Here is a 26634-nt window from a genome sequence, read left to right on the forward strand (position 1 = left end):
GAACACATAATATCAATATTCAGCACTTTATTTCTGGTAATCTCAGCAATTGTTTAAATTTTCAGATGATCACTTCTACAACATTTCATAGGAAAAATGTCCCATTTTCACTAGCCACTGACAACCCCTTTCAACAAATCATGAACTATGCTGCACCATGTTTGAAAACGTTGTTTTTTTAATTATGTAATGTTTAAGATAAAATAACTTTCATATTTCATCGACTCTATGGTAAGGACCGGCTGTAAAAAAACGCCTGTAGTTACCATTAAGTCCTGTAGGGGGCACACTTCCCCCGCAGTGCTGCAACCACAAGAACAATTTTCCCGCGAAGAAGAAGCTCCACTAAACCCGGAAGAGTAACACTGATCGTTCAGGGAGGAGTGTCTGTCTGGGAAGGTATCTGATACAATTTTCACTTGTTCTTGCAACTTTTTACAAAATCCTGAAAAGTTTTTAAAAGCCAAGGCCCGAAACCAGAAAAAAAGAAAGTACTGCCACCTAAAACTGGAATCATATTTTGGTTTTAAGAAAGTTGTGCTTCAGCTAGCAAGATAATCATTTAATCAGGCTAAATGAACATTGTGTTTCTTCAAACAGAACAACACAAGTGTCAATAAGTAACACACGACCGTTGGATATAATGGTTTTGTCGATTTACTACAACATTACTTACTTTGTTTATTTATTTATTTGTCACAGCTGTGCGAATGTTTCTTGGTAACGCAGCAACAGCCTGCTAAGTTAGTGTACCAAGCTCTTTTTTAGTTCTTGAATTAGATTAAAACAGCAATTTACAGCTGTGATGTTCTGAAAGATAGATACGGGGGACGACGATACAGTTGTTTTCACCTAACCTATTTCTATCAATACCAAAACCTGTTGATTTGCACACTTCTTTAGGGGTAATGATGTGACAGGTAAATTCACAAAATGACTGTAAAGGAACTTTGTTCACCAGTCAGGGGAAAATATGTCTTTGTATGAGTTTCAAACGATGATGATCAAAAGCTTAGTTTCAATATTTAAGCAGTTTAAAGCCTCATTTATTAAATTTCAAAACAAAATAATCAGAATAATGCTCTTACTAATTTTTCTCTTTTTCCCAATTCAACACGCTCTATGTATTTTGATAAATTACAGAGAAAAGCAGCAAATCCTCACATTTACTAAGTTTTCTGCCTAATCCATAAATTAGGTAAACTGTGCAGATCTATTAACTGATTTTAACCTTTGCAATAATAGCAAGCCTGTGCATGTTCAATCTGGGGAAGTCTTCAGGTTAATGTAAACACAGAAATAAAGTATATACCTGAAGCAGTAAGGACAATACTAATATGTTTGTTTTTCTTCTTACAGAATGCCTTTTCATTTCTGCCCCCAGTGTGGGTCAAAGTTGCAGCCTGATTTTAGATTTTGTCCATCATGTGGAGAGAAGCTTCCCTCTCCTGGTGAACCTGGACCTGTGAGCTCAACAGAATTTTTAAGTAACTCTCCATCCAAATGGAGTGAAGCAGCGGCATCATCAGTAGTGAAATCGAGCCTTGCTTCAAGCACTAGTTGTGCAGCTACAAAAGGTTAGGGTAAAAAACATTGCAATATTTTAAGAGGAGTGACGTTGTGTTATCCATTGATACTGTAAATGCAAACACTGTTATTCCTACAGGCATTGCTGGTAGTCTGTCAACTACAGTTTCACCTCGTCCTGCGCTGCAAAAGACCCGAAACTCATTACGTCTGGACAAGGAAGTATCATATACCTTCAAAGATGTCTCTTCACCCTTGGTGCCCTCCACTAACCCTGCCACAGACGACAGCATTGAAGGTATCGAAATGGAATTTTGAAAGCACACAGATTTATGAAATCATTTGATAGTTTAAGCTTTTTGAAGATACATTTGCATCAACAGGTAATGGTGTTGGATTGTTTAGAACTCCTACAAAGCAGCACACAGTCACTTTTAAACTCAGTGCAGAGGTTGAGCCAACTTTACAGCCGGACTCTTCTCCTGTTGGGAAGTCCCCTCGATCTCGTGAGTTGAAACACAACACATATACAATCTTTATTTTAGTAAAAAAAAGGCCCTATTTTTACGTCATGATATTTTCTTTCATCCATCTAGTCAGAGGAAAGGCAAAACTCTCCAGCCCTGCAGCGAAGCGGGTGGAAGGTGTAACTGGAAGTAAAGCAGTAGAAATAACAGTCGACGGCTGTCCTGGGACTGTGTCACCAACAAACTCCAGGTCTCCTTCAAAAGGTGAACTAAGCATCAATAACCATACATATTAATAAAAGATTCAGTTTCCCAATGAAGATCAAAATCAGCACCTTTTTTTGCTGTATGAAAAGTTAAAAATGTTTGTGTGCATTTACAGCGGCTGGTAAAAGCAAAGCCAAGAAATCGAAACATGCACTTGCTGTGGAGCCGCTGCAGGAAGGCGAGGAGGTGACAGACACAACAGGAAAGAAATGGAAGCTGGGGAAACCGCTCAATCAGAGTACAACAGAGATCTTCTATGAAGGTGAGACTGTGTTCATTACATCTGGAGACATTCTGTTAAAAAGAAAAGCTCAGTTAAACAGTCGAAACATCTGGTATCTTTGGAGTGAATCGTGTTGGTGACAGTGAGCCAGACAGCACATTTACTCTTCAGAGACTAGTCAAAGTCAACTTTATTATCAGGGCTTAAAGGTACATTGAGGATGGATTAACCATCTCTGTCAGACCTTAGTGTGAGTGTACAAGTACTGGTACTAGAACTAAACAGCAGAGGTTATTAGAACTGCGTCCACACAAAAGTGAGGTGAATATATTTGCAGAGAAGTTTTTCACCTCAATTTACTTTTATTTTTGACATGTTTGTGAATGAAATCCCTGTCAGTTACTGTATCCTGTAGAAAGGTAACTAGTTTTACATAAACCTGTTATATTCATTTCTCATTTTTAGTTCTCCAAACAGCTGCAAGATCAAATTCCAAGGAAACACATCACATCCTCAAACTGGTAAGTGAGACCATGAGATTCTTGCTGCACATGCTGTGAATTACCGTGCTTCATGAATGAAAGTCCAAGTCATATTTCCAAGTTGAACTCTCGGTCCGTTTATTTCCGTGATATGAGCTCCAAAGTGTCCAAAACATGACATTTCACAGACGAACATACACACATAACTCCTCCATAAGCACCATGCTGCTTCAGCGGTCAAAAACAGTTTTACCTTTCCGGGTGGAACACCTGACCACACAACAAAGGTTCCTACCTTAAATAGGAAATGACCGCCAATAACCCTGTACGACCTTAAATACGGACACAGGTCACACATACATATTCAAATCTGCCTTTACAATTACAATGCTACAAGACTGAGGTGCTGCCTTGAAATGCATCAAAAAAAAGGTTCATGTTGTGATATTCTCTTTACGGCTAATAACAAATCTTCAGTCACCCTGACTGAGATCAAGAAAGATGATCTTCTTGTTTGTCCTGTCAGGGAGCCAAAGATGGAAGAATCTTCAATGAGCAGAACTTTCTGCAGAGAGCTGCCAAACCTGCATCTGGTGTGGATTTAATCTGTTTCCTTATAAGTTCAGCAACTATCAACAGTTTGCTCTGCTGTTATGTCACTCATCGATGCTGCACTCAAAACATGACTCATTATTCTGATAAAAACTGCAACAGAAGGGAAGTTAGTTCAGTTTTAGCTTTCATCAGACATCAGTCAAAAATGGAATCATTAACATCTAAAGAGTGAAACCGTCTATCTACAACAATCCTTTGAAATAATAGAAGAAGTAGCGAGAGTGTATTTAATACGGAAGAGGATTAGGGCTGCTGGAAAAAAATAATTAAGGTCAATTTTTATTTATTATTATTATTCTGAGAAAAAAGTCAGAATTCTGAGATTAACTCAGAATTCTGAGAACAAAGTCAGAATTCTGAGATTAAAGTCAGAATTCTGACTTTTTTCTCATAATAATAATAATGGAAAAATAATTTGACCTTTTTAATTATTTTTTTTCCAGTGGCTCTTATCCTCTTCCGTCATTTAACAGGAACATCATTAGGCTAATATGACATAATATCTTTAACCCTCAGGAGATTCAGTTCTGCTGTATCAGGTGTGTATCTTTTTCTTTGCACCACATGTTGACCCTCCTATTAAAACCTGTTGTGTGTCTCTTTAGTGGAAAAGTGGATCAAACTAAATAAAATGGATTTTCTGGGGATTCCTTCCTGCATTGGCTTCGGTCCTCATGCTGATTCGTACAGGTGTGAAAAAACAATTCATTCAGAAATATTTACACAAGATATAAAATAGTGTCACATTAATTTGAAGCTGTGCTTCATGTTTTGTCAACAGGTTTCTCATTTTTCCCAACATGGGTCAGTGTCTCCAGTCAGTCATGGGGGAAGAAGAGAAGCTGTCTGAGAAAACTGTTCTTCAGCTCGCCTGTAGAATAGTGAGTGTAACATATAGAGCAGTCCTTCAGTCCATGGATAAAACAAAGCTATGGTTCTGCCCCTCACTTAATCAAAGCTAACATTTCTCCCTCCTTGCAGTTAGACGTGCTGCAGTACATCCATTCAAACGAGTACGTTCACGCTGATATAACTGCAGAAAACATTTTCATCAAACCAGAAGAGAAATCTCAGGTGAGACACGCTGATCAGTAAAAACTGTAATCTGTCTATGATTGAAGTTTGTTTCGTACTCACCTGTCTTTGTTTGTGTGGTTAGGTGTACCTGGCAGGATACTACCATGCCTTCAGGTATTGTCCAGGTGGACAGCATGTGGAATACCGTGAAGCCAGCAGAACGCCACACGAGGGCACCACAGAGTTTATTAGTCTGGATGCACACAAGGGAGCAGGTGAGTCACTGATTTCCTCTTCCACTAACGTCAGCACATGAGATGCCATCTTCTCTACAGGCTGCTGTACAAGCCATACAGGAGGGGACACAAGCACGCCTCCCACAGCCCATCTGTCTGCAGAGCCACCACCTACACACACTTCACATTATACGACTGATCAGATTCTGTCTCTTGAAGCGGGTTGTGGTTTTGTAATAAGGTTCTCTAGTCATTCGACTCGTTTCAAGAACCAGAACTAGAAGTTTATTTGTACACCTGAGGGTTATGTGTTGGTGTTTATCTATCAGGGTGAAGCTGGATGTTGTGGTCACTATGTTGTGTGTTTTCTGCTTTAGCTCCATCTCGACGCAGTGACCTGCAGTCTCTGGGTTACTGCATGCTGCACTGGCACACAGGCACCCTGCCCTGGACCACACTCAGTAACCCAGACCAGGTCGCCACCCAGAAACAGAAGTGAGATATTTAAACTTCACACATCTTTGAAACACAGTAAAACACTGAGTTTGGTCAAAGTTCTGCTGCATACGTGTCAAACATAAAACATTTTGTGGTTAAAGGGACATTTCAGGTTTTTTTAAGTAGGGTTGTATACCACTGGTAATTGTACCAGCCTTAAAAGGAACCCCGGCTACCAAAACGTATTTTCCTATATGATAAATGTTTGTATCAGCTATATAAAAATGATAATAAAATCTCTCAAAATATCTTAGTTTGTATAAAACTGGAAAAAATATTTTCACTCGTAGGCCGCCATTGTTCTTTGCGTCGCAATGAGGTTTGGGTAGTGACGTCATTTGGTTGCAACAGTCTGTTTTCTTCATGCGTGTCAGCTGAAGCATGTGATTCCTGGGTGCTCTGTGAAGGCTCTGATGAACTTATGTTCGGCCCTGGTGGCTCCTTTTGGCTCCGTCTTGGGGGGCTGTGGGGGCGGTGTTGTGGGGGTGTCCCTTGGGGGGGCTGCGGGATCTCGCCCCCCTTTCCTCCTACTGGGTGACCTGGGGGTCGCCCTGGGTGCTCCGGCGGTACCTGTTTGCTTCCGGTCTGGGTCCTTGGTTGTCCCCTGGCCTGGGTCTCCCGCGGCGGGTTGGGTCCTTCGGTCTGACTGCTCTCGCGGCCCGGGTGCCGGGCCGAACCGCTCGGCTGATCTGACCCAAGTGGTTTCATCTGCACCAGTGGTGGTCTTGTTACACAAATAGAACACAGCACGGCGGCAACCCTCTGCGACCCAAGCTTCAGTAATGATTGTGGACACTAAGGGTTGCTTAATCATTAGTATCACCGCACGGAGTTTTTGGAGTCATGGTGAGATGGTCCCTCTCCATCTAAGTGTGTTAGGTCTCTCTCTCCTTCTCTTTCCCTGTCCCTTTGTATATCCTTATGTAATCTTTCTTTCACTTTCTCTTATTTTTTTTGGCGGGTGTGCACGCCCTCTTTTACAGAACATGATATTAGCTGTCAATAAAAGATAGGCCAGAGTTCTAAGAGGGATGGTGATGGTTGCATGCACACAGTCACAAGCACAGAAGAAAAAGGTTTTCTTTCTTTTCTTTTGCTGCAAGAATAAATTGCATTAATATTTGACAGTTTGTGACAAACATGACACAAACCAGAAATATATATGCAGACAAGAGAAAAGAGAAAAAAGAAAAAGAGAAAAATAAGAAGAAAAGAGAAAAAAAAAAAGGAAGTTGTGTACGTCCATAAGCAATTTCCCACTTCTTTCTTCTCTCTTTGTCTCTTGGAAAGCTGTGTAGACTTACATCAGTCCCCTTGTTTCCCTTCGACTGGAAATTACACCCACACGCAGCACAGTGTGGCATTATTATGGTTTTCACGCTCCTGAAAGCCAGCGAGTAAACAAGGCGAAAACCAGAGGCTCGGCAAGACGCAACCATTACACGTCATCAACCCAGCTTGCATTGTGCTAGTAAAACAATGGCTAGTAGGTTAGAATATGTGTTATAAATTTCGCTCTTTAAAGAAATAACAATTCTTCATGTCTATTTAACAAAGCATTCTAGTATGAGACAAACATTAAAGCAGATTTATGCCTATTAGTCCCCACAGTCAGGGTTCCTTTAAACAGGGGCTGCTCAGCTCGGCCCCTTTAATGAGAAACTGCCAGGAGAAACAGCACGCAAGCTAGGCTACAGTTTTCTGCAGATCGGGCCGATTCTGCCACGTAATTTAGCTAATTTTGAGAGACTCCGACCCAAGCACTCATCTCAGAGTTCGTTATTTCAGCCCAGTCTTCCCCTTCAGCAGCTAGAGACATGTAACTCATACAACCCCGCTTCAAAAAAACTGAAATATCCCTTTAAGTTGGTGGTTCAATGGAAACAAACACAGGTTACTTCAAAATGTTCTCATTAAAGGTACATGGAGGACGTTCCTGCTCTGTTGAGTCACTGCTTTGGGAGGAAAAGAGTTCCCAGTGAGTTAAATGTTTTAAATGACACATATGAAGTGTTTATCCGTTTTCCCTTTACTGATATATTTTCTGTGTTTTGTGTTGTAGATGTGTTTGAAAGCTACCTGACTACAGTGATGGCTCTGCAGTACACTGAGCAGCCGGACTACTCAGTGCTGAAGGACAAACTGAGTGATGCTCTGCTGGAGCAGGGGGGGTCACTGGAGCAGCCGCTTAGCTTTTAGGGAAGGACACTCAGGAGTACAGAAACAAACACAACCACATGGTTCTGTCTAATCAGCAGCATATTCTGGTTTTACATCATAGAATTGATTCTGTTAATATTAAGATTTATGTTTCAATTGAGTCGTTATAATGAAAGCCTTTGCACTCACATTATTCTTTGCATTTCAAACTGGATGTTGACACCGTATTCTTCTAAATCACACGTTTACCAACACCCAGCAGTTGTGTTTCCTCTAGAGAGAGATGGTAGAAGGAGTGCAGCTATCTCTGCTGAGTTTACAGGAAAAAAAGGCACTGTGGGCCGCACTCGCACTGGGTGTTAAAACTTTAAAGCCCAAGTTCAGTTAAATAAACAAATTTAAAGTTCAGACTGAGCCCAACATACAAACTGATCATTAAGGACACTGCATTATTTGTCTAATTTACACTTATTATTATCATTTAAAAAACTAAGCTCTGTAAGATTTCTGCCTAAATCTGCTGCAGCTTTTACATGAAATGCTGATTACATGGAACCAAAAGACACATTTTACTCAGTGGAAAAATTATTCACTAAAAGTGAGGGGAACCTGTCACTGTGCCATCCATTTATAACATGACAGCCCTGTGAGGAGTGTTAAAGAACTAAAACATCAGTGTGTTTGTGTGGTTAAAAATATTCACTTATGTCTATTTTACTTTCATAGAAGTTCAGCAAAAAGAAGAAGATGAATTGTTTTTAGCTAGTTTTTATCAGTTTGATGTCTCGTTGCACTGAAGGGGAAGAGTTCTTTGAGTTAAACATGCAAAGGTCATTTTAATGGGTTTTAATCTGTATTAAAGCTTAAAGCACTTGATGTGTTCTGGTTTCTCACAAAATGTGCTGCAAGTTTACACATTTCAGGGTCAACTTGAATGGGTGATGGTTTTATGGACTGTTTTCGGTGAAATGAATACTTAAATAGTAAAAAGTGTCACATGTGCTCTTCCAACTTGCTGCTTGTTCCAGCTGTTTTCTGTTTGAAGTGTTTTAATAAAAGTTTGTTTGCATGAAGTTTGTTTCTCTCTTGTGAAAAAAAAAACCAGGAACTAGGATGTGCTACTTAGAAGAATAAATGATCTATAATAAGACAGTTCTTTTTACTAGGTTAGTGTGTTTTTCTTTTTTTACCTTGACATGTTTCGACTAAAAAAACTTCCTGGATGAAACTTCCTTAAACCGGGATGAAGGGGCCTACATGCTGTCACTCACCTGGGATGCTGTCCTAAGACTGGTCCTGCCGTTTTAGGTAGGACAACCAAACCTCTATAAATCAGCTGACAAGCACTTGCAGTTAGAGAAAATAAAATTCACCCTGAGAGGAAAAATAAAAATGTTCTACTCAATATGGCAGCCGTTTATAGACAACTTTAACAAAAACAACCCCATGAAAAAATAATAACTTTGCAAAATCTGGGGCACTTGACATCCTCCAAGTTGTATTGTTGTAGTATTAATACTATTTAAATCTAATTTTTATGTTATTGCTTTGTTATTTTATGTTATTTTACTTGTGTTTTGTATATCCTTTGGTTTTCATTTATACATTATTATTTTTTTGTATGTTATTTTTAGGCATGGATAATAATGTCTCAGACTTTTGCAATTTGTATGTGGAAAAAGAAAAAAACACAAAAAAAGAGATTAAAAAAAATGTAAAATCATCTGACAGACAACGTCATAACAACAACAACACGTGACTCTTCTGAGAAAGACTGCAGGAAGTGTCATTGAAACCTGTCAAGGTAAAAAAGGAAAACACTGGTCTAGTAAGAGAACTGTCTTATTATAGTATACGATCGCAGACCTAATGAACCTTTTTGGATTAGAAAATATGATCATTGCCAAAAATGTCTATAGAAAAAATTATTAAAAAGGGATACAGTTGTGCTCATAAGTTTACATACCCTGGCAGAATTTGTGATTTTTGGGGCATTTTTCAGAGAATATGAATGATACGAGAAAAACTTTTTTTTCACTCATGGTTAGTGGTTGGATGAAGCCATTCATTGTCAAACAACTGTGTTTACTCTTTTTATATCATAACGACAACAGAAACTACCCAAATGACCCTGATCAAAAGTTTACATCCCCTGGTGATTTTGGCCTGATAACATGCACACAAGTTGACACAAATGGGTTTGATGGCTATTAAAGGTAACAATCCTCACCTGTGATCTGTTAGCTTGTAATCAATTGTGTGTGTATAAAAGGTCAGTGAGTTTTTGAGCTCCTGACAGACCCTTGCATTTTTCATCAAGTGCTGCACTGACTTTCTGGATTCTGAGTCATGGGGAAAGCAAAAGAATTGTCAAAGGATCTGCGGGAAAAGGTAATTGAACTGTATAAAAAAGGAAAGGGATATAAAAAGATATCCAAGGACTTGAGAATGCCAATCAGCAGTGTTCAAACTCTAATTAAGAAGTGGAAAATGTGGGATTCTGTTGAAACCAAACCACAGTCAGGTAGACCAACATAAATTACAGCCACAACTGCCAGGAAAATTGTTCGGGATGCAAAGAAAAACCCACAAATAACTTCAGCTGAAATACAGGACTCTCTGAAAGAAAGTGGTGTGGTGTGTGTATATTCAAGATGCACAATAAGGAAGCACTTGAAAAAAAATGGGCTGCATGGTCGAGTCGCCAGAAGAAAGCCATTACTACGCAAATAGCAACACAGTTGTTTGATAATAAGTTGCTTCACCCAACCACTAACCATGAGTGAAAGAAAAGTTTTTCTCTTATCATTCATATACTCTGAAAAATGGCTAAGAAATCCAAAATTCTGCCAGGATATGTAAACTTATGAGCACAACTGTAAGTTGGGAGGGTTTTTGTGATTCTTATCGTAAAGAGAGCCTTGATGTCCTTTTAACATTCAGTTTTTTAACCTGAAAACCAAACACACAAGTTCAACCACACTAAAGGAGTGTTGGTTTGGCACTGTTGTTGTGATGTTTGAGCTAAAGCAGTGTACACTCGATGCTTCATTCAGCACAACCGCATACACATTTGTTCAAAGAAACCTTTATAAAGTAGTAACATTTCTGAACATAAACATTTGAACATTTCAAGACATATACAATTCTTTATATGAAACAGTAAATATCTCTTATTGTGCACACTTAAAATAATTCAGAAAATAAACACTGTTAACCTTTTGCCTTATCTCTCCTGTAGTGGCATTTTAAACCTTACATCTCTGAGGCACTTTCTGAATAACGAGGCTTTTGAAGAACAACATATGAAGCATGATACTGACGGACTATAGCGCCCCCGTGAGGCGGCTTCCTAACACAGCTAAAGACCGGATGGCTTCCTCACACAGGAGCTGAGCTTACACACTTGGACTGATCATTTGAGCTTTTATACAGACATGCTGGCAGTGTGAGGCAGCGACACATGCAGGTTTAAATATAGGTTTACACTGATTGTAAAACAAGACCAAAATGACTCCTATCCTTCATGTTTTATTCATTCCTGATATAACTTATGCTCCTGGTGTTGATTTGAAGGTAGAACGTAACTGCTGGATTTCTAAATGTTGTGATTAAACTGTGTCCAAAAAGATCCTGTTGGTTTTCAGAGAACAGTCCTGATTTGGAAATGATTCCAAGTCCACAGCACGTCGATTAAAATCTTCAGACAAACATCACATGCTCATGAACTCTTCCTCTCCCGCTGGCAGAGATGAGCTCTGGACTGAACACTGATTTAACACTGAAAAATCAAAACCTCCATGGTTTTTAGATCCACAAATACTGTTAGTTTGTTGAACACTTTGATGCAGCTCAGTGATTGTTTACTCCTCTTTAGATTACCATCCACTTGAACTTAAAAAACTTTTACAAATTATTGGATTATGTCATAAATGCACTGATAAAACACAAAAAACAAGGCCGCTTTAGCTGTTTCTGAAATGTTCCGGACATTAAATGCTCTCATGGCAGAAACAGTTTATGAAAGTGTAAACAAATGGTTTCCCACTTAAACCAAGGCAACACCAACGTGATGGAGTGTGTGTTTGAAAGAGAGGGGACTTATTTTTCTTTGGGGGTGGGGGACTTTGAGTCATGGCTGAGGTGCAGAAACCTCAAGGTTTATCGTTCTCGGTCAGAACAAGGCAAATACGTGCACAGGCTCTGCCGTAACAGGAGAGTCTGTTTGTCTGAGCAGTAAGTGGAACATCCTCAAGGCCTCCAGACCCCCCCCAGAGTGAGAAGGAGACGGGATGAGAGTGTGAGAAACGAGTTAGCTATGGTTCCACTGTGTCATTAAAAGACAGCAGTGGCCAAATGGCCTGGGGTATGGGGACGCTCCTCCTGATCATGTGACGTCTCCTCTTCTGAAAGATTAAAAACAGGGCAAATTAAAAAAACCTCGGTGGTCACATGAACAACTGCAGACTTTGTCCTCAGCTCTCACCATTCTGTTCATCTCCCTTTTCCTCGCTGTGCTCCTCCACACCCTCCGATCTTTCTATCCGACGCAACCAGTCCTGCACATCCTCCACGCTTGACTCCTTTTTAAAAATGTTTTTTTTTTTTCCTTTTTTTAGTTGATTTGAAAAATAAGCACACTCTACGACTACAATTCTGCAGTTTATTTGGTTACCTGTGAGTCAGAGAAACGATCTTCATCTGAGTTTCTAAATCCTTCTGGGGCTTCCATTAGGATCTCTAGTTCTCCTCCCTCCTCATCATCGCAGCTGGAGAGACAAAAAAGGAGGTGCAGAGTGAACAACACAGTCAGAAACACACTGAACTCATACGTAAAAGGAAACTAGAAGACATTGTGTGTGTTTGGACATTTTGGCATCTCCACTTAATGTTTGTAGACCGGTGTATATTAGTTATGGCCAGGAGGCTAAGAGGATTTCCTGAATCTGACTTATTACATCCACCTCATAACATCGAGGCTCCAGGTATGAGGACAGCTACATTACCTCCTGCTGATTGTTGGCAGCACAGTCACAAATCTTAAATTACTGCATGTACCATCAAATAGAACTGAATCACAACATTACTGACATTTGATTGTAACATAAGATAAGATAAGATAAACCTTACTTTCCTCGGGGGGGAATTTGTCGTAGACATAAGTGCAGTGCTGCTCACAAACAATACATTCATTCATCATACCAACATACAATAACATGCCCACTGTCAAGATAAGAAACCATGTCACTGTGGCATACCAATGACACAACAATACCAATGATACAATAAATAACAATAAGATACCAATGTGGCAGTAAAAAGCAGTATCACATTAACATTAGTGCAGAGTAAGTGAACCCTCATACTGATACTAGAGTGTTATGTTGGTGCAGATTGTTTGTTGAGTAGAGAGATGAAAGTAGGGAGGAAGGAGAGCTTGAAGCGATTACTTTTATATCTGCTCGCTCTGAACCGTCTGCCAGAGGGCAATAATTCATATTCTGAATAAAGAACATGAGGAGAGTCCTTCAAGATTTTTTTGTGCCTGATTGACAACAGTTTTTCCAAAGATAGTTTGAAGGGACAGGTAATTTCACTTTCATGGCACATTTAAAAAGTTTTTCTATCTTAGATGTACATTTAACAGATAGAGGGCCAAACCAGGCTGCCATCCCATATCTGATCAAAGTTCCCATTACAGCATTATAGAAGGTCAACATCACACTCGTACTTACATTTGCTCATTTCAAAGGTCGTGTTGTTTTCACTTGTTGACAAATCACAGCAAATTCTTCCGACCAAAAAGAGGCTAAAGGGAGCTTTACCTCAGTGTTACTACACTGTGATCGAAGTGGAATGTGTTCAAACTGTCAAGTCCAAATGACACAAGGTTTGTTGTTCTTATTATTCTGTGACGCATATTTACAAGGTAGGAAATCAAAACTAAGTTAATGAGACAAATCATAAGAGAGGTAATAAAGGGACATTTGTTACATCAGTGTTCGCAGGATGATCTATTAAAAGTTCAACAACACGCTCTGACACAAAAACAACACCTGTAAACGTAACACTGACCTTCCTCCAGAATAAAAGTCCTCTTCTTCATCTTCTTTTTCTTCTTCTTTCACCGTCTCATCTTCCTCTTTGTTTTGGTTCGTCTCATCTTTTCTTTGATCTTCCTCCTTTTCTTCTTCCTCCACTGTCTCCTCCTTTGTTTCATTTTGGCTCCCTGCATGTTGCCCATCCTCCTCCTTTACTTCTTCTTCCACTGTCTTGTCCTCCATCTCTTTTTGGCTCTCCTTATCTTGCCCATCATCCTCTTCTTTTTCTCCTTCCCCTGCTGTTTCCTCCTCACTTTTGTTTTGGGTCTCTGCATGCTGCCTGTCCTCTTTTTTGTCTTCCTTATCCTCCTCTGCTGTCTTGTCCTCTATTTCCTTTTGGTGCTCCTGATCTTTCCCCTCTTCCTTTCCTCTGTCTTTTTCCTCTATGGTCACATCCTCTATTTTGTGTTGGTCCTCTTCATCTTGCCCATCATCCTCCTCCTTTTCCTTTTCCTCTTCCTCAACTGTCTCTATCTGGATTTTGTTTTGGCTCTCTTCGTCTTTCCCCTCTTCCTCTTCATTTGTTGTTCCCTCCACCATCTCCTCCTCCTCTGTGTTGTGTTGGTCTTTTTCTTCTTTCCCATCATCCTCTTCTTTTTCCTCCTCTTCTTGCTGATCTACTGTCGTGGTCATTATTTTGTGTTGGTCTTCTTCATCTTGCCTCTCACCCTCCTTCTTTTTTTCTTTGTCTTCCTGCTTTTGCTCCTCGTCCTCCTCATCTTCATCGAGGTCAGAGCTGTTGAGAAAGTCGAAACTTTCGAGCGCTGTCTCGAGCTCCTGAGTGAAACTGGAAGAAATAGGAAAGGGGACCTGGGAAGAAAACAAAGACAGGTTTTAGAATATCACTGTTCTTACGTCGTACTAACATCAGTCTGAATAAATAATGGATCTCACCGTCGGAGCGTCCTGTGGTTTCTGAGACTCCTGGACGGGTGGATTCAGCTCACTATGTGCCTGTGATGTGTCCGTCTTTCCCTCTCCTGCTGCTTTAGTGATGTGGTCCTCTGCTTCAGTCTGTCCTGCCTGTTCTTTTGAGTCCTCAGGAGCATCATCCTTCACTCCCGCTGCTGAAACACCCACCTGTGAGACTCCACTCTCACACACATGTGCTGCCTCCGCCCGTGTCACAGGAGCTACAGAGGAAACCACAGCGCTCAGCTCTGCTGAGGTCTCAGAGACGTCAGCTGATTGGACGGACGCTCGGTTGGTCACAGTACAGTCCGCCGCGCTCCTCTGCTCTGTGTGAGTCTGCAGGTGGCCGTTTGGCACAGCGTCCGTCTGAGAGAAAACCTCCCCGCTCTCTGTCTCTTCCTCCTCCTGGTTGGAGGAAAGGGACGGAGTCGAAGCGCTGGACTTGTGTTGTGTTAAGGACAGCTGAGAGGTGGGCAGCAAGTTGGAGGCGGCGAGTCTCTGAGCGTGGTGAGCCAGGGCGGGACTGGAGGAGTCATCAGAGGATTCTGAGGAGTTGGACCACACCGTCCCGTTCTCCATTTCTCCCTGTCGCCTCAGCAGAGACTGGACAGGAAAGAAGACACAGAGAGGTGAAAGGTTAGACATATTTAGGACTGTTATGCCTACATAAAACAGACTGTAGGTACATGTTGGTATGGATATGAATTTCATAAATATAACTGATGTATTATTGATCCAGTGGTTCTCAAACTGAGTCATGGAGGCCTAATAAGGGAGGCAACCAAGGGTGAAATAAATTAAGTAGAACTAAAGACAAATTAATAAGTTTCATCTCGTCTAAGAAATCAATAAGAGAGATTTCATGCTGCTCAGGATTTAAACTTCCAGCTCAGTGAGATTTAATCAAATAGCAAAACAACAGAGCAGCAGACAGAGCCCTGATAAAAGAGCAACAGGTGAAGCTGGTCAAGAAAATCTGATGCTCTTTTGTTTACGTTCTAAAAACTCTCTCAGCGGCATCACAGTGATTCTGTATTCACACACCCATAAAGGCTAACACTGATGCTGCTTTCCTGATAAGACTGCTGCCTTCTGAGCTCTTTTTTTTTGGCCTACGTGTTCAAGCCAGTGCCTTGCCATGATATCAAAATCCCTGTGGTCGTAGACTTACAAGGTGTAAATCTACATTTAGTGACAGTGGTGGGATGGGGTTCATGTGAAAAGGCAAGGGGGAAGCCTTTCACAACATTAAAAGGCTTTACTTGCATCCAAAATGTGCAAAATGACATAAAAAGTTTGAGAACCAGTAGATGAATCAGTCTTTATCTAACTTCAGGGATTGATAATAACTGTTATTTTTGTTATCATTTAACCCTCCTGTTATGTTTGTTTCTCTGAAACAGCAATAATGTTCCTGGGTCAATTTGACCCGGGGCATATTCAATTATCCAAAAGTGTCTGTACCCAAAAAAACAATCAGATTGTTTTAAATCTAATTTTTAACTCAATTACTAACCATTTAAATCAAGATTTAGTCTATTGGTGTTCTTTTATTCTCACAGATCATGGTTTAATGAGGATAACTCACTCGCTTTTCATTGAAGTTCATGTTAAAACTTTTTTTAATGTACATTGTAAAGCCCTAAATATAAATACAATAGATTAACATGACATACATTTTTGTTCATTTTATTTTAAATTTGTATTTATTTTATTTTTATGAAGTCATGTTGATAGATTAACAAGACCCCTCTTCTGTCACATGCTGCCCAGATTTGTATGCTGCATTTAGCTGGTATGGAAGGCATATATTACCTAAAATAGACTTTGAAAAGGGTCAATTTGACCCGTAACATAACAGGAGGGTTAATAATGTTTGGCCTTTGATCAGAGCTTTAAACACAGATTAAGGTGTCGACTGAATCACAGTGTTCACGATGATCAACTTTGATCGTTTTGTTGATTTGATATAAAAACACAGTTATTCACTATCTGATAGAAGAATCACGTAAACCCACCGACAGTCCAGATGGATTAAACTTATTCACACATCTATCTGTCCCAAGAGGAGAAGATTACCTTTCTTATTTAGGAATCAACAATTTAAGTTGTATGAATCCACAACATACCCATAATGCAGCTGTCAAACGGCCTGCTAATGCTTTTTCAAGTTAAACATGATCAATCTTTTTCTCTTAGCATCCTGGGTTTCATGGATTTTTACAGATGATCCCTTACATTTAGATTTTTTAGGCTTACCTCCACATATTGATTGATTTTGTTAATCAGTTCCTTTTTTTTTTCACTCTACTCTTTGATTTCTTGCTAAACTACAGCTACAACTACGTCCCAACACACCGACTGAAAAGAGGTGAATCGGGGTGTCGTGTGGCTGATTTCAAAACGTGAGGATGCCATCCTTTCCGTCATGATGTTGAGGAAAGTCTCCATCAGCGGGCGGCTGTGTCTGGACACGACACGAGGCATGCTCTTCACGCGAGGTGAGGAAGAGGAGGGACACATTGGACATTCTACTCAACCACTATTAAACAGCTACAAGGACCACAACTGCGTTCATACATGCTGCTGTCACACGCCCTGCTACCGCTATCATTCATTCTCTGCACGTCTTGCACGCCACTCCCACAGCCACATGACCTCACACACACCGCTCTGTGAATATCCTCACACACATCAGAGCTACCACAACACACCAAGCAGTTGGGGAGCAGCTGAAATAGAACAAGTCGGTAAAATGACAGCAATAACACCCGTGAGCAAGAGAAAAGGCAAACAGAATGTGTATGTGTGGTACAAATAAAGACTTTACAAACCCTTCAAATACAAACATGTGGTGTAACAGAGCAGCTGTGATTGAGTTTGTGATTTCTTTGTTGAAGTGACTCACATAAAACACCTGCTCCCGCATAGAGGGTGTGTCAGGAGGGCTCTGATTGGACAGCAGCCGTTTGGTAACTGTACTGCTGGATGATGTCTGGTCATCCTTATCAAATGGACTGAAAACAACAGGACAAAGTCAGAAAAGAGCAACAACACACGCCTGAGTTCACTTTTAAACTCATGGGAATAAAAAGATGCTACAGGCGAGCTCGTTCACGTACCTCCAGGTCACCTCTAAGTTTAGCTTCACCGTCCCCAAGTCGTTTATATCCACCGCCAGCGTCTGAGGAAGTGGACAGAACAGGTCGAGCATTTCGCAGGACACGCTCCCCACCACCACGTGATTGGCCAGGCTCTTCAGCTCCGTCACCTTGACAACCAAAGCAAGTAAACCCCAGAGACATGAGACCATCGGAAAATAACATAAGGAGGATGTAAGCTTAAGGAGGCATAGTTTAGGGATTATATGCAGTTTGAGGATAAGACACTCCACATTCTTCTTATTGAGAACAAAGATCAACCAAACATCATTTAAAGAGTTGTCTGGAGCCGAAACCTGAAAAAGCTTATTCATGCATCTCATACAGCTCAGATAAGATCCCAAAACATAATAAGGTATTCTGTCGGCTCCATTTGAAACATGTGCACGAGAAAAACTGTTATTTTAGTTACATAAGTTACATTTTTGGGCATTTTGCATTTAATGGATAGGAGAGCGGGGGAAGACGTGCAGAAAACAGTCGGGGCCAGGAGTCAAACCTGCGAACGCTGTAACCATTGCTGGGACGCGGTCAATAGCCTCTGTATATGGAGCACACACTTAGACAACTAGGCCAATGGCGCCCCAATAGACTGTTTTTAATCAGGCTTGAGGTGGGCCATGAATTACATTTCTATAACCCAGAAGAGTCCCTGGTTCATAAAATATTATATATATATTAATATAAAGATATATACACATATATACATGATATATATATATATATATATATATATATATATATATATATATATATATATATATATATATATATATATATGTATATAAATATAAATACACATATATACATAATATAAATATATATAAATATAAATACGCATATACACATAATATATATATTATATATATATATAAATATAAATACATACACACACGTATATATATATGTATATATATATATATGTATGTATGTACATATACATATATAAATACACACATATATATTATATATATATATAAAAATATAAATACATATATATTGTATGAATATATATATTTATAGTTATATAGTTATATTTATATGTGTATGAATATATATATATATATGTATATACGCACATATATATACATTACTATAACTAATACTATAACTATATATAAATATATATTATTATTATCATTTTTGAATGAATGAAAACTGATCTGATCTAAAATGGTATTTACATAGAGGAAAATTCAATCTGGTGATGTGAAAAGCTGCAGCTTTGCTAAAGAAGAGTCAATGTGTCTTGCAAGAGCACACATAAAGGATCAGCTGTCCAGGGTGTTGATCTTGAGGGTTAAACGTGTGTCATATAAACAACTTTAGGGCCTGCAAGCTTTCTTTAACCTACTTTCACTCTATTGTTTCAACAATTTTACAATAAAATAAAATGACAAACATCATGTGTCATTCATAACGACATTCAAACCTGATAGAAAACACATTTGTCTCTCGCCAGTCAACTAAGATAAATGTTTCTTCTAAAATAAGGCCCCATGTTGTTCAGCTGTGGGCATCAAACATGCTTCTGTACTACAATGAACAGAGGAATTGTAGTTCATTCTTTGCTCATACACAAAGTCCCTTTCTTGTGAATATTTACTAAAGGAAAAAATATTGATAAAAACAGATGACTTGAATTTCCCCTCAGGGAAGCATATCTTGAACACTGTCAGTGAAAATTTAACTATTTCCTGCTTTAAGTTACATTTGCTGTAATCATCCCGCTGTCTCTGAAAATTCTCCAGCCTCGTGACCTAATTTTAAAGATTAACACTTTGAGTCAGAGCCAGAGGGTTTTCAGTCAGGGTGCTGAAGAAAGTTAGAGAAAGTTTCACAATTCCTTCAGGTCCATTCAAGAGACTTTCTTACAATCAGGAAGATCAAAAGTTACAACAGCCTCAAGCTGTAGAGCTCTTTTATTACCTTGATTGACAGCAGCTCTGTGACGAGGGGCAGGAAGATGTACTCTTCACTGTCCCAGATCTGCTTGTTGCTGACTTCCACACGGCCTCTTAGCCTCCAGCGTTGCCTTCCATATCGCATTAAGACCTAATGGGGCCAAAAATAGCTGATGTGATGCAGCAAACACAGAGACTCAGTCAATATCTGTGTCTACAAGCTTTTTATGTTCCTCTCACCTCGTACTGGTCACCAGCACACAGCCGTGCAAAGCCAGCGAGGCCTGAAACATCCAGAGGGACAAGAAAAATGAGAACTGGACCAACACAGAAAGGAACCAATGGGCAGTCATGGGGTTGTGGAAAGTGACTCACCCTTCATCTTGACATGAAATTCTCCCATCTGGCTTTCTATTTCACTCTCAAGTGAGCACATGTGCTGCAATGACAAATAGTTTGGAGGATTTAGATAATGTAATAGTAGTTGTTTATACTGCTACAATATATACAGCTCAAAGTCTGATAGTAGATATATAGACCAGCAGAGATCAGTGAGAGAATCTCCTGAGCCTCAGGTCAGTCACTTGCCTCTGTGCATTCTCTGTAGCCCTTGTTAGCTTCACTGAGGCTCTCTCTGGCCTCCTTGCTGCCGGTGGCCAAATTAAAGGCTGCCACCATTTTACTTGCTCCATCACGCAGTCGCCGCTGTATACAATAAGCATCATATAGTTCCTCGACCTGGAAAATACAGCATCGCACACAATTACAATTACAGACTGTTACCTGAAGAAAGAATGAAAATAAATATCCTCCTTATTTTTCTGTTTAGTTGCTTAGTTGGATTTAAATAATGATGATAATAATAATAATGATAATAATAATAATAATAATAATAATATCAAATAATAATAAAATAATAATAGTACTAATAAAAATAAAATAGTAATAATACTAATAATATAAATAATAAAAATATAATAGTACTAATAATAAAAATTGATACTGATAATATAAAATAATAATACAAAATAATACAAATAATATAAGATAATAATAAAAAATATATATATATAAAATAATAATAATAAATAATATTAATAATATAAAATAGTAATACAAAATGATACTAATAATATAAAATAATAATCAAAAATAATACTAATAATATAAAATAATAAAAACAGTAATACATAAATAACAAATGAATAGCAAAAATAATTGATTTGTTTTGGATTCAGGAGGGAGTTGATGTAAGTCCAGGTGTTGTGAAAAACATGTTAAACATATGGTTATCAAAACATTGAAGGATGCAATCGCATATTTTTCTCCAATCATGAAGGCCTAGTTGCTCTCCATTTGTTGAGTTCCCTCTCCTCTTTTTTCTGTTTTGTTCTCCATCAACACCCAAAGGAACAATCTGTCTCATGAGTTAATAATGTTAAACTAATCCTGTCTCCTAGTCTCTCTTTCTGTGTCCGCCTGCAGTCTGATGCAGAGCAGGTAGTGTACAGGAGGTTTAATAAAGCTCTTCAGTATATTAACTAAAACAGCTGTCTGTGGCATTTAAAGCCACAGTTTATGAGAAGTGAGAGAAAAAAAAACTAAATTAGTGGTCAGAAAAAAACGACAACCTGAGAAGTTTAGCCGAGTGACTCAGTAATCCTCTTCTTTTTTTCACAAGTCCTTCTTTAAAATATGTATTCCTTTATTCAACATGTATTTTACTGACTCTTCCTGATCATACAAACCTTGCTCAGGTGGAATTCCAAGCGTCTCATAAACCTCTCGATGGCTTTAACTTGCTGCAAAATAAAACAAAGAAATCGCTCAGCATGACAAACTCACGGAAATGTTCCATCTCCCTTCAGTTTCATGAATGAATGAAACTCACCTTATCCTGCTCGTACAGAGAACCCTGTGAAGAAACAACAAGAACACATTTAGCATATCAAAGTGTGGCATTAACATCCTGAGTGAGGACTGGAAACAACAACACTCTGCACAGCACTGGCTGACAGATGATACTGGTGTGACTGGTTTCTGTCAAAATAAGTTCTCACCAATCGGCCATTCCTCTTGTTTTCTCTGATCTGCTGACCCAGACTGTCCAGCTCCAGCTGGTGGACCTGCAGGTACGACCTGACAGAAAGAAAGCAGGGGCTTCATTTAGACGAATCTTCTTCGATTTAAGACTCTGAAGTAGTCTTTTCCTGCACCATCATTGATATTTCACCTGGCAGCCATCCACCATAATGAATGCAAACAGAGCCTGAGATGTGTTTACTCACTGTAAGCCTCTGCGTAAGGCAGCGTAAACTTCATCCAGCCGCTCGGGCTGGGGGGTTTTAGTGGGTGGCAGTTTTGTAGAGCCCGTGAACATCCTGCTTCCTTACAAGGCACGTTTCTCTTGGATCAAACACGGCTGAGGGAGGGAGAGACAGAGAGAGATACAGAACATGGGATCGTTTCTGATAAGGCGTCCATGAATGTTCCTCACATTGAAAATGAACAGACAGAGGGAGCAGGACATACAGGATCAGCTCACCTGCTAAGTAGAGGCAAGGTTTCACTATTGTAGCATGCTTGGCGAGTTGAGTGTTGCGTTGTGGCTTCAACAAACCAAAGGACATGTCCTGTAATTATTCAAATAGGAGACATTAGAGACACAAATACCTCACTGTACCTGACCGGATTTCTGCTCCTGCTCTGTGATTATCAAGGATTTCTACAAGGACAGAGGTTACTGGAAGATAAAGTGTGAGGAAAGAAACCATTCTTTCACTTCCTTCGGTCTAGCAACTTTGTTCTTTTTTTTTTCTGTCTGATACGGAGAGCAACATGCATGCAAAAGTGTCTGACGCTGAGTACAGTCTGCCTTTGCTTCTCTTCCCCTTCCTTCCCTACTTCTCCACCCCCCTCCAAATCCAACACCAGAGTACAGGAAGTCTCATGGCTGACTCTACACAGGAAATTCTACATCCAAGTCTGGCCCAGGAATATAAAGCTATTCCTCCAGCATGTGCAAGGGTGTAAAAATTGACTCTTTTTCTACTTAAGTTTAACGCAGTGATTAGGACATCATAGAGGAGAACTGTAGGAAGAGCAGGTCGTGCCCTGGCTAATCTAGCCACAAAAGAGATTACAGACTTAAACCACACTAAATCTGTCAAGCAAGAGCCAAACCCATATTAACACATGGGATCTGTGAATGAGCCCGCACGAAGCAGAGCAACTGGTGACATCTGCTCTCCATTGTCTTTCACTAAAATCCAAACCAGGAGAGAAATGTGTCTGATTGGAGCACTTGTTGCCATGCTGGGATAGAAAACACACACTGTGGTTTCTGTATGATCAAAACCTGTCCCGGGACAAACACTTCTCTGGGACAAACACTTGTGACATCAGAATGTATATACCCTGTTTCCTCAGCGGTGCTCATTGCCACACAGCATGGACTTGAGGTTGGGAGGGGGAAACAAGGTCGGGGGTCCAGATAAACCGCTAATCTTGGCAGCGAACTGGGAGGATTAACTGGAGTTGGTTAGGGTTAGAACAAAGGAAAGGTGCCATACCAGCAAGCCTTCACAGATACAACACCAGACCACCACTGACAACTTTCACCAAACATGACGAATAAATATGAGCAGGACTCAGACCTGCTCCCTGGGGTAATCACAGCTCAGAAAGTGCAGACTCATCATGAGGAAACATGCAAATGGTTACAGAACGACAGTCCCTCACTGTCCTGTAAACAGCTCGACCTGTAGCCCACACAGACGCTCGGCAGACTCCAGTGTAATATTCATAATTGTGAGTAAATGTCGGGCAAGTTTCCTCCCTGTCAGAAGTGCTGTTACCCCTTTCCTTACATTAGAGGTCATTAGCTGGATTAATTCTCTCCACTGGAGCACAGTGAACAAAGAGGACACTGTTTCCAATCACCTCACAAGACTGGAGTTTTGTGTAAAAAAAAAAGGCTTTCATGCACTCGCTGCATGCATAAGCACTTGTAGCCTTGTTCAGGCATTAGCTTGGGCCTACAAAGTATTGGAATCACTTATTCATTACAAAATATCAATCAATAATTTAGCATTTGAGCTGTACTAGACTGCTGTTAACATTTACATTCATTACCAGCTTTCATTTTTTAAATATGAATGGATTGTTTGAATGTATGTGTTCAACTTACAGCAGCAATACTTCAAGATTCAAGATTCAAGAAAGCTTTACTTCCCAAGTGAACACACACACACACAAGGAATTTGACTTGGTGAATGGAACACTGGTACTTAACAATAAGACAGTAAGGACACAACAAGACATTAAGGACATAACAAGACAGTAAGGAAACAACAAGACATTAAGGACATAACAAGACAGTAAGGACACAACAAGACATTAAGGAAACAACAAGACAGTAAGGACACAACAAGACAGTAAGGGCACAACAAGACAGTAAGGAAACAACAAGACAGTAAGGAAACAACAAGACAGTAAGGACACAACAAGACAGTAAGGGCAATAAATATATAAACCTAAACACAAATCCAAAAATTCTAAATAAAAATAAAAATACTATCTGTACAAAGAAAGGAATATAAGTACTTTAAATAAGTTAACCCTCCTGTTATGTTGCGGGTCAATTTGACCCATTTTAAAAAGTCCAAAAATCTAAAGAAAAATTTATAAAAAAAACTATTTTTCAGTAGGAAACTTCTTCTGCTTGACTTAATCAGCACAGTCAACTTAGAATAATTGATCAACATCCCTTCATAAGAAAAATAAGAAAATAAAATGAAAAATAAAATTTAAAAAAATCGAAGTCATGTAAAACTATGGTATTTATATTTAGGGCTTTCCAATGTACATTTAAAACAGTTTTAACATGAATTTTCTTTAAAAAACGAGTGAGTTATCCTCATTGAACCATGTTGTGTGAGAATTAAAAAACAACATTGCACTAAATATTGAATTAAATGGTTAGTAATGGATTTCTTAGTGAGATTAAAAAAATGTTTATTGGAATTTTTGGGGGGTTCTGACACTTTTGAAACATTAAACATGCCCGGGTCAAATTGACCCAGGAACATTATTGCTGTCCCTAAGAAACGAACAAAATAGGAGGGTTAAATTAGCCTAAGCCAGAGTCCACATGTAGTAGATGAGTGTAATAATAAAATATGTTTGGGATAAAATACAATATTGCACATGGAAATTCACATTTAAAAGCTACAATAACTGATTTATGCATTGAGTGCATACATGACCTAAATAATTGTACAATCACTAAAACAGACTAATCGATTAATTAACCAATCAATTAATTGACAGGCTGGTTCTGTTTGGAAACTGCAGACTGACAAATCAGCTGGATATAAAGAGTGAAGCCTGTCGCAATCCAAAGTCTTAAAATGTCTATTATTTAACCAAACAACCACTGCATGGTGTGAGATACAGCTGTGACACAGAAAGGGAAATGAAAGTCATGAATGAGGAGCTTCATGATGAATCATAATCGTTACTGGAAGTGATTAGTCGACTGTCGGTTTAGTCTCATCCGCTAATCGGTTAATCTTTGGACATATGTTTTTTAATGTATTTACAAAAAGCCTTAATGCAGTAATTAACAGATATGTTGGCTAACACCCCATTAACCCACTCTTCATCCACACTTGGTGGGTCCAACATTGTGCCGGAGGAGGAAGAGGAGGAGTAGGAGGATGAGAGGTAATGGTGTTATAACGAAATGCAACTACCTCTATTCCAGATTACTGGATTAACCTAACCTAGCAGCAGCAGGCCAGTGAGACGGATAAACAGGCTCCGACACCAAAGCCGGGCTCTTTGAGATACTTCAAGGCAAAGCAACAATGTCGGAGTTTTTAAGGGCAAACTTAAGAACAGGGTGTCGTGCCTTGTTGTGTATACCGTCCATATCCCACCCCGAAGGCAGACCCTGAAACCCATCACAGGCCACAAAAAAGTCCTCTCCCGTCCATAACAGGACCAAAGCCGTCCCCCTCCCTAAAATAATCATCCCAAACAGCAGAAAGCAGAACAGAGGGATATATAAGTCCACCACAGACAGCTGGCGGATATAACGTCGTCAACATCACGGGGAAGGCAACTTCACTTCGGACTCATGTAGGGAAAATGTTAACGGGCTTCTTGTTGTGACCTTGGCGCTATAAGGAGAAGCCTCCTACCTCTGTTTTAATGTCCCACAGCCCGGAGGTAAAGTCCTGAGTCTCATTTCCGACGCGATGCTCCACGCAGTTAGCAGAGGTTTACAGTTATTCTGGGCGCTGTCCCTCTCCTTGATTTCGCAGTTTTTTGTCCACAATGAAGCCAACAGCAGCCACTTGAGGATTTCCGGTGGGAGGTTTTCAAAATAAAAGCTCAAAAGACGAAGTGACATGCGATTGGACTAATACTACTACTACTACTACTACTACTACTACTACTACTACTACTACTAATACTACTACTACTACTACTACTACTACTACTACTACTAATAATAATAATAATTCAAAAGTATATATATATATATATATATATATATATATACATACATATATATCATCCCGAACTGACTTTCTTGACTGCTGATAAGATAAGATATTACTTTATTGATCCCCCAAATTCAGTTGTTACAGCAACCCAGACATAAGTACAATCAAGAAGAAGTTTCAGTAAGTAAAATAAAATAAATAAAAATCGATAAATAAATCTAGAATACAATTTAGATATATAAAATGTTCCAATGGAATTTAGATTAAATAGCAGTAATTACAGGCAGTATTAAGAATGTTTCAGTAGTGACAGGTTGACATGGTGTGATTATGGTTGGTCATGATAAATTAAGCAATAATTAAAAATACATATGGGTATGTAATATGACCGTGAGTTGTAGTTACAATAATAATGTAATACAACCTAATGTAATATGGCAAAGATAATTATAATACAGTATATTATGCATTATAATGCCAGCAGGAGTCAAGAGAGTCAGCATGACATTATAATGCATAATATACTGTATTATATAATTATCTTGCTAT

At 39.3% G+C, this 26634-nt stretch overlaps 2 protein-coding genes across 2 annotated transcripts; one reads left to right on the top strand and one right to left on the bottom strand.

Annotated features, from left to right (window-relative positions):
- The first annotated feature begins 269 nt into the window (after window positions 1-269).
- vrk3 (VRK serine/threonine kinase 3) lies at window positions 270-8565 on the top strand. Its single transcript, XM_034680506.1, has 15 exons — window positions 270-399; window positions 1360-1577; window positions 1667-1825; window positions 1911-2033; window positions 2124-2258; window positions 2377-2523; window positions 2950-3005; window positions 3493-3559; window positions 4187-4271; window positions 4363-4462; window positions 4563-4655; window positions 4741-4873; window positions 5212-5329; window positions 7252-7310; window positions 7395-8565. Exons 2-15 carry the CDS (start codon window positions 1361-1363, stop codon window positions 7529-7531), a joined length of 1629 nt encoding a protein of 542 aa, XP_034536397.1. The 5' UTR covers window positions 270-399; window position 1360; the 3' UTR covers window positions 7532-8565.
- A 1999-nt stretch (window positions 8566-10564) lies between these two features.
- LOC117810644 (rho family-interacting cell polarization regulator 2-like) lies at window positions 10565-25934 on the bottom strand. The gene is made up of 17 exons (XM_034680568.1): window positions 25777-25934; window positions 22116-22203; window positions 21859-21992; window positions 21631-21709; window positions 21462-21485; window positions 21319-21372; window positions 20159-20308; window positions 19946-20009; window positions 19811-19854; window positions 19596-19721; window positions 17628-17776; window positions 17414-17522; window positions 14488-15108; window positions 13568-14403; window positions 12168-12261; window positions 11979-12075; window positions 10565-11898 (listed from the first exon to the last, which is right to left on the bottom strand). The coding sequence occupies exons 3-17, from the start codon at window positions 21948-21950 to the stop codon at window positions 11828-11830; spliced, it is 2610 nt and encodes an 869-aa protein (XP_034536459.1). The 5' UTR covers window positions 21951-21992; window positions 22116-22203; window positions 25777-25934; the 3' UTR covers window positions 10565-11827.
- Window positions 25935-26634: the final 700 nt, after the last annotated feature.

The sequence above is a fragment of the Notolabrus celidotus genome, chromosome 3, assembly GCF_009762535.1.
Source record: "Notolabrus celidotus isolate fNotCel1 chromosome 3, fNotCel1.pri, whole genome shotgun sequence".
In the NCBI taxonomy this organism is placed as follows: Eukaryota; Metazoa; Chordata; class Actinopteri; order Labriformes; family Labridae; genus Notolabrus; species Notolabrus celidotus.

Coding starts and splice junctions, on each gene's coding strand:
- vrk3 (XM_034680506.1), top strand. CDS start 1,361: ATGCCTTTTCATTTCTGCCCCCAGTGTGGGTCAAAGTTGCAGCCTGAT. Junction 3,006..3,492: donor CACATCACATCCTCAAACTG/GTAAGTGAGACC, acceptor TTGTCCTGTCAG/GGAGCCAAAGATGGAAGAAT. Junction 4,463..4,562: donor TTCAGCTCGCCTGTAGAATA/GTGAGTGTAACA, acceptor CCCTCCTTGCAG/TTAGACGTGCTGCAGTACAT.
- LOC117810644 (XM_034680568.1), bottom strand. CDS start 21,950: ATGTTCACGGGCTCTACAAAACTGCCACCCACTAAAACCCCCCAGCCC. Junction 21,373..21,461: donor CTCTGTACGAGCAGGATAAG/GTGAGTTTCATT, acceptor TTTATTTTGCAG/CAAGTTAAAGCCATCGAGAG. Junction 20,309..21,318: donor TGGAATTCCACCTGAGCAAG/GTTTGTATGATC, acceptor TGTATTTTCCAG/GTCGAGGAACTATATGATGC.